The sequence below is a fragment of the Pyrus communis genome, chromosome 9, assembly GCF_963583255.1.
Source record: "Pyrus communis chromosome 9, drPyrComm1.1, whole genome shotgun sequence".
Taxonomy (NCBI): domain Eukaryota; kingdom Viridiplantae; phylum Streptophyta; class Magnoliopsida; order Rosales; family Rosaceae; genus Pyrus; species Pyrus communis.
The window spans coordinates 19,523,894-19,535,675 of record NC_084811.1 but is presented as its reverse complement, the minus strand read 5'-3'; the positions used below and the strand labels follow the sequence as shown (position 1 = coordinate 19,535,675).

The 11,782-nt window shown below is 36.9% G+C and overlaps 2 protein-coding genes across 7 annotated transcripts; one reads left to right on the top strand and one right to left on the bottom strand.

Moving 5' to 3' along the window:
- Positions 1 to 2,271: 2,271 nt before the first annotated feature.
- On the top strand, positions 2,272 to 5,690 carry LOC137745822 (uncharacterized). Of its 2 annotated transcripts, none has more exons than XM_068485839.1 (4): positions 2,272 to 2,317; positions 2,840 to 2,894; positions 3,348 to 3,757; positions 5,345 to 5,690. In XM_068485839.1, exons 3-4 carry the CDS (start codon positions 3,365 to 3,367, stop codon positions 5,513 to 5,515), a joined length of 564 nt encoding a protein of 187 aa, XP_068341940.1. In that variant the 5' UTR covers positions 2,272 to 2,317; positions 2,840 to 2,894; positions 3,348 to 3,364; the 3' UTR covers positions 5,516 to 5,690. The 2 variants fall into 2 exon arrangements, with proteins under 2 accessions (XP_068341940.1, XP_068341941.1); XM_068485840.1 differs by lacking the exon at positions 2,272 to 2,317 and adding an exon at positions 3,137 to 3,224.
- Positions 5,691 to 6,105: 415 nt separating this feature from the next.
- Positions 6,106 to 10,807, bottom strand: LOC137745821 (DNA-(apurinic or apyrimidinic site) endonuclease, chloroplastic). 5 transcript variants are annotated; one of them, XM_068485836.1, is made up of 12 exons: positions 10,734 to 10,807; positions 10,455 to 10,647; positions 10,240 to 10,340; positions 9,989 to 10,068; positions 9,596 to 9,847; positions 9,169 to 9,476; positions 8,331 to 8,441; positions 7,634 to 7,771; positions 7,500 to 7,547; positions 7,268 to 7,348; positions 6,652 to 6,811; positions 6,106 to 6,384 (listed from the first exon to the last, which is right to left on the bottom strand). In XM_068485836.1, exons 1-12 carry the CDS (start codon positions 10,769 to 10,771, stop codon positions 6,263 to 6,265), a joined length of 1,632 nt encoding a protein of 543 aa, XP_068341937.1. In that variant the 5' UTR covers positions 10,772 to 10,807; the 3' UTR covers positions 6,106 to 6,262. The 5 variants fall into 5 exon arrangements, with proteins under 5 accessions (XP_068341937.1, XP_068341938.1, XP_068341936.1 ...); XM_068485837.1 differs by having other exon boundaries at positions 10,455 to 10,636; positions 10,734 to 10,782; XM_068485835.1 differs by having other exon boundaries at positions 10,455 to 10,644; positions 10,728 to 10,776.
- Between the last annotated feature and the right edge of the window lie 975 nt (positions 10,808 to 11,782).

Genomic DNA, 11,782 nt, shown 5'->3' with positions numbered 1-11,782 from the left:
CATCATCCATATTTTCATCACATTCATCTTTACTATCTGTTTTAAATTATAATCTTTCCGTTTAATTTAATCTCGTCCAACCACAATCCCCCCCCTATTTTGTTAAGTCTTAATCATTTGATTTGTCTTATTTTATGTTTTTAAGTATTTGGAGTCTTTTGAACTTGTTTTGAGTCTTTTAGTTGTCTTAGTGTTTTAAAAGTTAGTTTTATTTATTTGAGTCAAGTGTTTAGCATCCCTAGTTAATCCCCGGTTAGAACGATCCCTACTTACATCATTACTACAATTGTCACAAATAGGGTTTAGTTTGTGTGCGTATAAATATCGCATCACCAGAATTTAGACAAACTTTGAACGTCTATAACTTTGTCAATACTCAACGAAATTAAGTGATTCAAAAATAGAAATCATAGTTCTCGAAGAGACGAAGAGAATGGTACCTTGCAAGACGTCTAACTCATCGTGGTTTGGCCGGAAATTGCCTCGAAAGGGGCGGTGCTTGTCGGAAAATTGGGGAAATGTCTCCGAGGTGGTTTCTTCATGGTTTGACGTCCAAAACACAACCACATGGTCAGAACAGAACTATAGGGATGAAAAGAGAAGCATTTGGAGTGTTTTGAGGCTTACCCAAAACGGAAGGACGAGGAACTTGTCCGAGTTTCTTTGTGCTCCACAGAGATGCAGAGAGAGAGAGAGAGAGAGAGCGAGAGTTAACATGGTGATGATGGTGATGTTGTCGTCGTTGATGAGGTGTGGGCACGGGTGTGTGTGTGTGCGTTCTTGTCGGAGAAAATAGCACTGAGAGGGGGGATTAAGAGATCACAGAGGAAGAAAGAGAGAAGATAGACTTTTTAGAAGAAATAAAAGAAAGGGAAACGAAACTGGGGGGTGGGGGGGGACAAAACAGGGGGTGGGCCCCTTGGGCTCACCAATTAAGACCCAAAAATCAATTTTTAAAAGAAGAAGATCTAGCCCAAGGTGAAATTTCACGAAAATATCCCCTTTGTTCTGATAAAATTGGGACGGGTTGTTGCACCCCCCCCCCCTTCTCTCTCTTTTCTTCCCCCTTCCTGCAACTGCAACCCAGAAAAAAGAAGAGGAAAAAAAAAAAACCAATTTGTCTTACCCGCTCCCCACCCGCTCTTCTCCCCGCACCCACTCTTTGCACCCAACCTCCCCACCTTCGCACCCACCCTCTGCACCCTAACCTCGCACCCACTACCAACAACCCAAAAAAAAAAAAAAAAAAACCCCATATCCTATTGAGGTGGAATTGGGAAACCTTTGCCAGGCCGATTTCGAAGGTTGAGAACCTGGGCAAGAGAAAATGGGGGGAATAGGTGTGGAGGGAAGAGGGTAGGTGCTCAGGGGGGGGGGACGGACGAATTGGGTTTTCTTTTTATTTTATTTTATTTTTCCTTCTCTCTCTTCTTCTTCTACATGTTGGGTTGGGGGGGGGGGGGGGAAGGGGGACGGACGAACTGGGTTTTTTTTTTTGGGTTGCAGGTAGTGAGTGCGAGGGTGGGTGCGGGTTTAGGGAAGACGGGAGGGGAGAAGAAAGGAAGAAGGTCGGGGAAAATCGCAGGTAGGGGTAGGGGGGAGATAAATTGGTTTTTTTTTTTGGGTTGCAGGAAGGGTGCTGGAAGGGGAAGAAGATGAAGATGGGGGAGAAGAGAGAGATGGGGAGGGGGGCTAGGAAATGGGACGTGAGGGTTTTTTTTTTTTTTTAAATTTTAAATTTTTACTTTTCTTTATTATTTTAATATTTAAAAATTATTAAATGATTTTTTTTAGTTTTTAATAATTTTTTATTAGAAAATGGGTTTGAATCAAGCCACGTCAACATTTAACTGAAAAATAAATGGTCAAACTAATGGAAGGTATAACATTGACACAAATTCTAAAGATGAGATATGACATTGTCAATTTTAAAAAATGAGGTTTGAAAATATCATGATACCAATAATTGAGGTAATTTTTTGTACTTTACCCTTATTTATTTTTTTAAACTGAAAGTCGTTATCATAATTTGAGTGAAAACTGAAAACAAAAATTAAAAAATAAAAATGAAACGAAATAGTTATCAAAAACCCTTGAAATTTTACAAACTAACCTTCAGTTTTCGCTTTTAGTTTTTAGTTGTCATCGAATAAGATTTCAATTTTTAAACTGAAAACGAAATGATAAAGAAACGCCAAGTAAATCGTTAGCCCAATAGCCGTAGGCCTCGTCTGGCTCTCTGCGCTTTCAAACGCTTCCTCCTACCTGGTTCGTGCGACTGAGCTCTGCTCTCACACACACACACACACACACTCAGGTGAACCTCTCCCTCTCCAAAGCTCTATTTCTCTCTTCCACTCTCTCTTATGATTGCTCTTACTCTCTCTCGGTCTTACTGGGTTCTTTTATGGTTAAAATCTGTTGCGGGTTTTTGTTTAATTTTAAGTTTTGGTCATGATTTTGGTCAAGTTTGAGCTGTGATTTGGTGAGTATTTTTCTAGGGTTTCATATCAAGGTTTTTTTTTTTTTTTTTTTTTTTTTTTTTGGGATTTTGAAAATTGTCTAACACAATCAATTTTTTGAGTCAATTTGTTTCTTAGTATGTACGATTGTGGACCAAATGTCATCAAATTCGTACGAATTCGTGCCTGAAAACCCTAAATATCTTAAATTTCTGCTAATCAAATTAAGTTAGTAAAAGTCTATCCAATTTTCATCTGTTTATTAGCTATACTGTCATATATGAAATTCAACATCCAGGTCCAAAAGTTTGGATTTTAAAGCCTTACCTGATCTGCATCACTTTCATACTTACTATCGTTTGTTCTTTATACTGCAGGACTCAACAACATTTCATTTGTAGTTTTTGTTTTGGTCAATAATTTCATTTGCAGGTTAGTCTCTTCATACATATAATACATGTATGTGTATGTGTGTGTGTATATATATATATATATTATAGGTATGTTTATCTGCACTTATTGGATTGTGATATAATTGACTGCTTTATATATGTATGTGTCCATGTTGATAAGAAAAAAAAAAGGGTTTGTAAGAAAAAGCACGGATATAAAATGATTCGCTGAAAAACCACACGGATATATCCAATTCTTTGATATATTTTATATCATTATAGGTGTCTGGTGGTTCTCCCTCACTTTTCTGGTGCCGCGATGAAGTGTTCCAATTTCATTTTTTTCCCCATTTTGTTGGCCTTTATTAAGGTTGTATAATACGGATTTCTATGATATGAGTATTATATGTTTGAGCTGCAGAAAATGTGTTTTTTTCCATGTCTATTGAACCAGTACTGAATACGGGCATATAACTGACTATGCTCTCAACAGTGACAAAGCACACAAAAATGTCAACCACCTCTCGCTTGCTGTACCGCGCACTGCGCCTGCGGTCCTTCTCCACAAGCACAAAGCCAACTCATCACAACAGCCACCAGCAGAACCACCAGTACACGGAACCCAATTCCTTCATTGGGTGCTGGGATGCCCCCAAGGACCCCAAGGAAGCTGAGGCCAAGCTTGCGCAGCTCCGCCGAGACTACGCCAAGCAGGTCAAGGAGGTCCGCAAGGAGTATATCAAGGAGGTCGAGCTCATGAGGCTCGAGAAACTTCGCAAGGACGAGGCTCGTAAAGAAGCCCTTAGGCTCCAGAACGAGGAGCGCAAGAGGCTCAAGGCTGAGGCTGCAAAGGTCCGCGCCCAGCAGCGTGAGGTTGCCGAGCAGGAGTTCCGGCAAACGCTGGTATGTGCAATCTGATTTTTCTCCGATTTTGATTTTGTTCCGGCGTTTGGTTGCTGAGAAAGTGTGGGAAATGGAACGAAATTCTTGGGTTTTTAATTAATTTGAAATTTTGGGTTTTTGGTTTTTTGGGTTTGTCATGTGGAAATGGGAGGGCGGAGGATAATTTCAGTTGGTGAAGTTTCTGATTTGTGTTTGCTTCAAATTTAGGTCTTCTAATTGGTTTTGATTATCTGTTTTGTTGTTGGAAAGATGCGAAAAAGGAGAAAACTTTGAATCCTTGAATCTTTTTTGGCTTTTCAGTTTGGTTTGTAAGAGAAAATGGGAAGATCTAATAGGAGTAAATGGTAAAGATAGATGATAGTTTTTTTTTTTTCCCTTCCTTTGTTTGATTGAGTTTAGATGCAGATTGAGAACAATAACTAATGGTCCAGTAGTTAGGAATTGGCTAGACTGATATGTTAGCGTCTTTGTTATTTATGCGGAAATGTTAACCCATTAAAGCATTAGAAAGTAAGACATTCATAATGGATCTATTTGTGCTGTTGTGCTATCCAACTCTTCTGATAGTAATTCAGTCTATTCATTGATAATATGCATGGTGCATTTCTGACCATGATCTCAAAACAATTTTCATTAGGTAAAAAGTAAAAGCTGACATTCATTTGTACGCTTGGTAAACCTTGAGATATTTTTAGGTTTAATTTCCTTGACCAAATTGTTTCTTATCAAAAAAGAAGGCTTTTAAGAAGGTCCTTAGAGTTTAGAGTCCAAATCGATGTTGTTTAACTTAACATTTGATTAGAACCCTAATCTGGTGGTTTATAAATGTTCAATGGTGAAATTTGTCCCGTTAAAATAAAATTAATTATCTTGTTAAGCGTTGATCAAAAATCTGCTTTGGCATATTCTTTTAGTTTCCATTCCTGTACCAACTAAAACTTGAGTAAATGTTTATAGTCATTGATGAAAAAAATAGTTGATACTGGTGTCTTGACATGTTTTATTTAACAGGCTGAGCTCATACTGTGATAACATGAATAATGAGGGTTAAAAATTTTTTGGTGAACTTAAATGTATTGATCGTCAGAGATTTCCTTTATCGTTTAAAGAAATATATAGCTTTAGTGGTGTGGGGGGAAGTGGTGTTTTGTTTGAGGTAGAAGGTAAAGTCGTCGTTTTCCTTGGTAGAGTTCTCCTTTTAGGGTGCACATGGGGTTCAAGCTTTTCCAACTCTATCTCTCCTCATGTAGTTGAGATTGCATTGCTTAGATGAAAGGATTAAGTGTATCAGTCGGGGATGCAACTTCCTTTCCCGTGGTTTTGGCAGGAACATGTGGGATTTCTTCTTTGTTAAGTATGCAAGGTTTGAATATCTAAAGTAAATTCACATGATTAATTGTGGCATGCGAGTCTACCTTCGCGGGTTACATAAATAAATGACAATTTTATACTTGATTGAAAATCTTTATCCAATCAATGTCCTCGAGAGGAAGGAAAGAGAGCTGGTTATTTTTTCTTTTCTTGTTCGACACTGCTTCTATGTTTCTTTCACTTGTCTTACGTGTTTTGATTTGTCTAAATGCACAGTTGAAAGAAAGAGCAGAGAAGCTTGAGAATTGGAAGATGAAGGAAAAACAGAAAGAAGAGATGAAAAAAGATGAGAAAGAACTGCTGCGACGTAAGAGTTCCATGTGGATCGATGAACAAGAACTGGAAAAGAAGATTTTAGAAGCCATCGTCGATACCACACCCCTTTGAGTCCATTTCACTTCTAAATAGGCCAAGTGGTGCTATCCTGTAGTTTCACCGGATAGACAAGATAACCGGGACTTAGTATGTTTTGTACCGAGTCCTCATTTTTAACAAAATTTGTACACCTTTTTCAACTGGACTCTCTATGTTTTGTGTCCTCTTATGCTCTAAATTTTGGAAGGCACTGGTGTGATACCGGCCATAAGTTCTCTTACGGTCAAGTTAGCGTAAAGATTGTAAGCAGTAGGGAAGAGAGCGATTGAGATTTGAGAGCCGAATATGCATTGCCCATGTTCAACCCTAATAAAAGTCGGGAGATAGACCTTTTAGGATAGCGATATCCATATTAAACCAGGAGAATTTCAGAGGATACCTAGCAATAGATATTTTTACGTTATACGATTGTGATTACTTGAGGCATAAGCCAATTCCAAGATTGTGGGAATCTTCAAGATTATAGGAAATTAGTCCATATATCTTGCGGCGCAAACATAGTTATTCTCGACAAGACCTGTAGGTGCCTAACTTTATTTGTTCACAAAGATTCTTAGGTGAGTCTTGTTGGGAATGAACTTCAAAACATTTAAACAAATAAGTTCATCAATTGGTTCAGTCATTATATTACAACAGAGTTAAAGTTTACAGACGGAAGGCAATACAAAATCTCCACCTCTAAATTTTGCAATGTACTACTTCAGTCTTTAGGCGATTTCAAATGCCCATACAAAATTGGATTTCATTTCACCGTCCTACCTACAGCTTAAATACAAGACCTACAGGGCAATGATCGCTACCAGTAACATCAGGGAGAATGTATGAGTCGTGAACCTTGTCCGCTATGGATTCTGAGACGAGGAAGTAGTCAAGCCGCCACCCTAGCAAGAACAATAACAATAACAAATCTGAACTATTGAAGGTGAAAAACAATCTTTCCTTAGATATGAATATCTCGCGCTTGCGCACACACACATACATGTTCCAAGAATCACAAAATCAGTATGCAAATAATGGATGCTTAGAATGCATGGTCATAGGAACACTTAGATCATAACTATATGGTATAATTTGATACCATCAAGCACTTGTTCGAATGCAATTGCAAATCTGAATAATGAAATCTACTAATACAGATTGAGAAATACCTCTATTAAATTTGCGTCCACCATGCCGATAACCCCAGTATGTATAGCCTACAACACCAGGGTGTTGCCTTCTGAAGGTATCCACAAATCCCTTGGATAAAAAGTTTGTCCCAAAGGATTGCCTTTCTTCATCTGTAAACCCGGCACTTCTTCTATTTCCCTATAGGTGTATTAAGAAAAAGGATCATCAATAAAATCAGTATAGTATGCTATAAGCTGTGTCACCGAGTAGGCATAATATCCCCTAAATATGTTCAATTTGCCACCTCAATTTTCCTAAGAAAAGGTTAAAAAAAATTTGAAGCAAATTAATGGCCCCAATTTAGGATTCGTTTTTTCAAGTAGGAACAGATTAAATGATACCAGACAGGTGTGTGACATGCTGAATTTACACCACTTAAAGCTTCTACAGAATTTTTTTCCCCCTGATTCAACCGTAGAACTTAATGCTGAAATTATGCTCATTTTGTTTGTCAAAATCTCAAACATCGATAACTTTGATTTATAAAATATATTTCTTGAGACAGATACCCTAAAATTCAGATACTTTTCCTTATATTGAGTGATCTGCAGGGAACAACAAAGGTTTACTGACAACAAAATCTGGAGAACTTACAGCTGGGTTATATATGTCTATCTCTTGATGAGCACAGTTCAGATCACCAGTTAAAATGACAGGTTTTGACTTTTCCAGCTCCTGCGTTGAAAATGAAGGTGCTCAAAAGCATCAAGTAATTATTAAATAATCACATCAGCTATGCTTTTTCAAAAGCATAAAAAATTTCTTTGATCCAGAAAAAAAAAAAGAGTATTGTGCCGTAATAGAGGTAAAAATATAGTACACTTACTTTCATGTAATTGCTGAGAGTTGGATCCCATTCTGTGATCCTGTATGACTAAAAAAGAAATTGCGACAGTTAGCAGAGAAGACACCTCTAAATATTACATCGAATTCGGCTGCAAAATGCTTAAGGTTAAATACCAGTCTTCGCAAACCATCTCCAGAATTAGGAACATATCCACTTATCAGGTAAAACGAGTCAAACTCTACTGTTACAATCCGCCCCTCACTGTCATGATCGGGTATGCCAAGGCCATATGTGACAGAATGTGGCTTTATCTGTCAGACGATGAACGCCAATTTGTATTAGGAGATTAACCAATATAAAATTCATGAATGGATAAAAGCAAATCCAACTCTGCTGTTCCACTACCACAGATGGAAAAACAATATCAATGTAGAAACAAAAATGAATAGTTGCATTCAAATAAGAAAGCAAGAATTAATCAAAATAATTTTATTCTGACCCAATAAGCATTTGAAACATTTTTTTTAAAAAAAGGTAATAGGCAAAAATCACTGCTCTCAACTTTGTTGCTGACATCTATATTATTCATATGTAAGAGAAAAAATTAGCAGCTGCAGTTCAATTCTCGAAAAATTCTAAAACTAGGTAGACACAGACTAAAGTAGTACACAGATTTCATTATCATTGGACTAGAAGCCTAGAATCTACATTGTTCACAAAAATAAATAGCTGACCAGAATTAAGCATTAAGTGAGGTTAACACAACATTAAGAGCCACGGTGCAGGTATAAATAAAGACCGTTATACATTAAATACTTCATTTTCTAAAGACATCAAATAACTGCTTTCAAGAAGAGAGAAGCTATATACCCGAGATATAATTGCAGTTCCCGAATAACCAAGTTTGGAAACACTGCATGTCCAGAAGCTATTCTCATAGCCATCTATCAGAGACCTTTTCACATCTTCAACATCTTTCTCCTGTTCCAAAACATAATATAATTGATATAGAAAAAGCAAAATGAAAGATGGGCGCAATTTACGTCTTATAGTTAACTTTAGAAGGACAAAGGCATAAGATTTAGCTTGGTTGTCCCAAATAGAAAATATACTTTTCTATCACCGGTGAAACACAAAAGTCCAGTTCCAAATATAAACTAAGGTTTCGAATGGAAAAAACCAGTATACCTCAAACATTGATAGTATGATCGAACAACCTAAGAGTCCAAAGTAGGGAATGGTTACCGGTATACTTGGCATGAATATTTCAGAGTAAAGCACTGCATTACAATAAAAGATCGCCTTCTATTGTAAAAATAAACTCCACCAAGAAATTTTTTTCTTCTTATAAGTGACCAAAACTATACAAGTGCAAGTAGTGAAGCAATCTTGATAGTTGATGCACACAAAAAGAGATTGAAAAAAAAAAAAAAAAATTGACCTTTATTTACTTAGAAATGAAAACCTATTCTTCGGTGATCCTTCTTGAGAGTGAACTTTAAGCCTTAGATAGCCCATCATGTTGAAACATAAAAGATAATGTCACTCATTGCTCAGCACGTTCAGAGGCCAAACTATCAGCCAATTCTTTGCCAATCACAAAGCATGTAGATATAATAAAATGTAACTACAAAACAATGATGCATTAACTGTATTATCAAACAAGAATTGACCCTTTAAAGGTAAAAATTAGAACTAAAATACTTGCCTGCAGTTTGGTCTCCTGTAAACACAGTACATCAAAATCTTCCCTTTGAGCGAGCTGCAAAGCAGAGAATCCCTCCAGCTTAAGTAATGCCCTTAAACCATTGACATTCCAAGACATAAGCTTCACAAATTTAGTATCTTTGGGAAGCAGTGGACGCTTCATTGTTCTAGGATTATAAGGAATCCAATCTTTCTGAGGTTTCTTGTGTGCAAGAACTGTCCACGGCTCAGCCAGTTTATCATCAGTTTTGACATCAACGCTACTAGTTTCTGAAGATACTTTCCTCCGTGTCCTCGAGATTTTCTCACCTAGACAGATAACAACAGTATACAAGCAGAACCGGTCATCATCATTAAGTTAACTGAACCCGGATAAAAATATGAAAATACACTGAATTAAGACAATCCATGGAACCATTTTACAGCACCTGAAACCTCATCATATTCAATTGACAGCTTCTCCTTTTTCGTGGCAACTTTGTTATCGCCTACAAGAGTTTTACTCTTAACTGACGAATGCTTTAACCTTCTCTTATTCCGTTGCAGTTCATGACCCTCCAAAACAGTGTCGACATTTTGAGCATGGTCTCCATCAGATGAAGTTTCAGCCTTGGTTTGACCCGATGCATCTTCAATAGAAATGGAGGACACTTGTCCTTGTCTTACCACAGAACCTTCACCTGATAAATGCAAATGAACTCTTAAGTCCTAACCATTCAACTCCAAGGAACTAGGCACAAAGAAGAAATAGTATGAAATCAATTTTAATAATAAGGTCATTAACTTTTGGACCAGTACATGAAAAAAAAAAATTTCGGTACCATCTATCTTCTTTTCCAAAAAGCACTTCAAGGCAGACACAAGCTCGCATTTACGACCTTTGGCAGGGATACCGACATTCCTGGCAGGCAATTTAAAGTTTCAAACCATTCTACAAGCACTGTAAATCATAATATTCAACTCAAATCCCCACTTGCTATCTATCAATACCATACACACTTGATACAAAAGGAACATCCCCTTTTGAGTGTTGACTAACAAAAAAAAAATTAAGACTTGAAGAAATGTTTACCTCAACGTAGTTCGGAGTTGGTGAACCGTCATTGCCTCGATTCGTGCAGGGTCATCCTTAAAACTCTCAATCTCAAGCTCATTGCTTTCGACATCATCTTCCTAAGAGATTCAATCAATCACTAACAAACACTATTTGCAAATCACCCAACAAACAAAAAACAGAAATAAATAGAAAAATCAGAATAAAATACATGAAATTTATACAAGTAGAACCTTGAAAATAGGGTTCTGAGGAGTTGGGTTTGTGGAACTCATTGGTCCTTTGGCTTTGGGGGATTTCTTTCTTGTGGGGGAAGCAGTCGAGACGGTGCGTTTAGGCACAAAAGCTTGAGGTGCTCTCAATCTAATAAGAGAATCCAATGCTCTTGTTCCGGTTGTGGAATTCGTCGGAGAAACTGCGAAGCTACTGGTATGGGTCGTCAGTTATTTCAAATGTAGCTGAAATCACATTCATACGGAATTGAAAATCATAGAGAAAACCTTAACCTTAACCTGCTGAGATTGAGGAAAGACTTAAACCCTAATTGCATTCTTCTTCCAACTGCAAAGACAGACTGAGAAATATGATTTTTATTTATTTCTTTTTTTTTTTTGTTATTTTTCTTCGTTTTTTTTTTTCTTTCCCTCTACTTTGGGTACGTACAAGTACAACCGTCAATTTGACGATCAAATTTGAACGGAAATTTTTATATAAATTGTTGTAGATACGTTAAATGATTAAAATAAATATAATATTTAATGTGATATAATAATTGTCGAAGATAATAATGTAGGATAATTATTGTAATTTTGTAAAAGATGTGGGGTATACTTGTTATTTGAATTTTTAAAATGGGAACTGATTACTCTGCCTTGAAAAAAATAAAAAAAAATTTAGAAGCATGGTAGACCATGCTTTTGCTTTTATATGTTTTTCTACTGTCATTGATATCAATTTTTTTAAAAAGCACTTTTTTTTTTGTTTTATCAAAAACACATTTAATGTTTCAAATTTTTTTAATAAGCTAGTTTTTTTAAAAGTACCACAATTCCAAACCAACCCATAGTTGATAACTTTTTATACTTTTTTTGAAAAAACAATTGTATTTCATTGGGCCAGCCAAATTAATGTGGTTCAACTTTGCGTTTGGCGAGAAATGAACTTTAGACCTCTCACTTACAAGTGAAGAAGAATACCACTAAAACTAGATTGAGAAGTAGATGAATCTCACAATAAGAACATCCAAGGGTAAGTTCGGTTCGGTTTTTTGCCGAAACCGAAAAATGAAGTCACCATTCAGTTCAGCTTTTCGCTCTGTGACTTCGGTTCGGTTTCCTCATTCTCTCTATGGTTTTAGTTCGAAGGCATCTGTCTTTCATCGTCGTCTCGTGCCATGGTTTCTTGCAGATTCAAGAAATAAAAGAAATAGCCAAACATGAACGTTGCGTTGAAATATTTTGTCGGGAGGTTCTAAGCCTCTGGAGGATGAGGAGGAGGAGGAGGAGGAGGAGGAGGAATTGGTTCAACCTAAGTACGTAAACAGGTGCATGCATGTGTGGAG

Coding starts and splice junctions, on each gene's coding strand:
- LOC137745822 (XM_068485839.1), top strand. CDS start 3,365: ATGTCAACCACCTCTCGCTTGCTGTACCGCGCACTGCGCCTGCGGTCC. Junction 3,758..5,344: donor AGGAGTTCCGGCAAACGCTG/GTATGTGCAATC, acceptor CTAAATGCACAG/TTGAAAGAAAGAGCAGAGAA.
- LOC137745821 (XM_068485834.1), bottom strand. CDS start 10,771: ATGCAATTAGGGTTTAAGTCTTTCCTCAATCTCAGCAGGTTAAG. Junction 6,812..7,267: donor TAGACATATATAACCCAGCT/GTAAGTTCTCCA, acceptor ATACACCTATAG/GGAAATAGAAGAAGTGCCGG. Junction 6,385..6,651: donor TGGACGCAAATTTAATAGAG/GTATTTCTCAAT, acceptor TGTTCTTGCTAG/GGTGGCGGCTTGACTACTTC.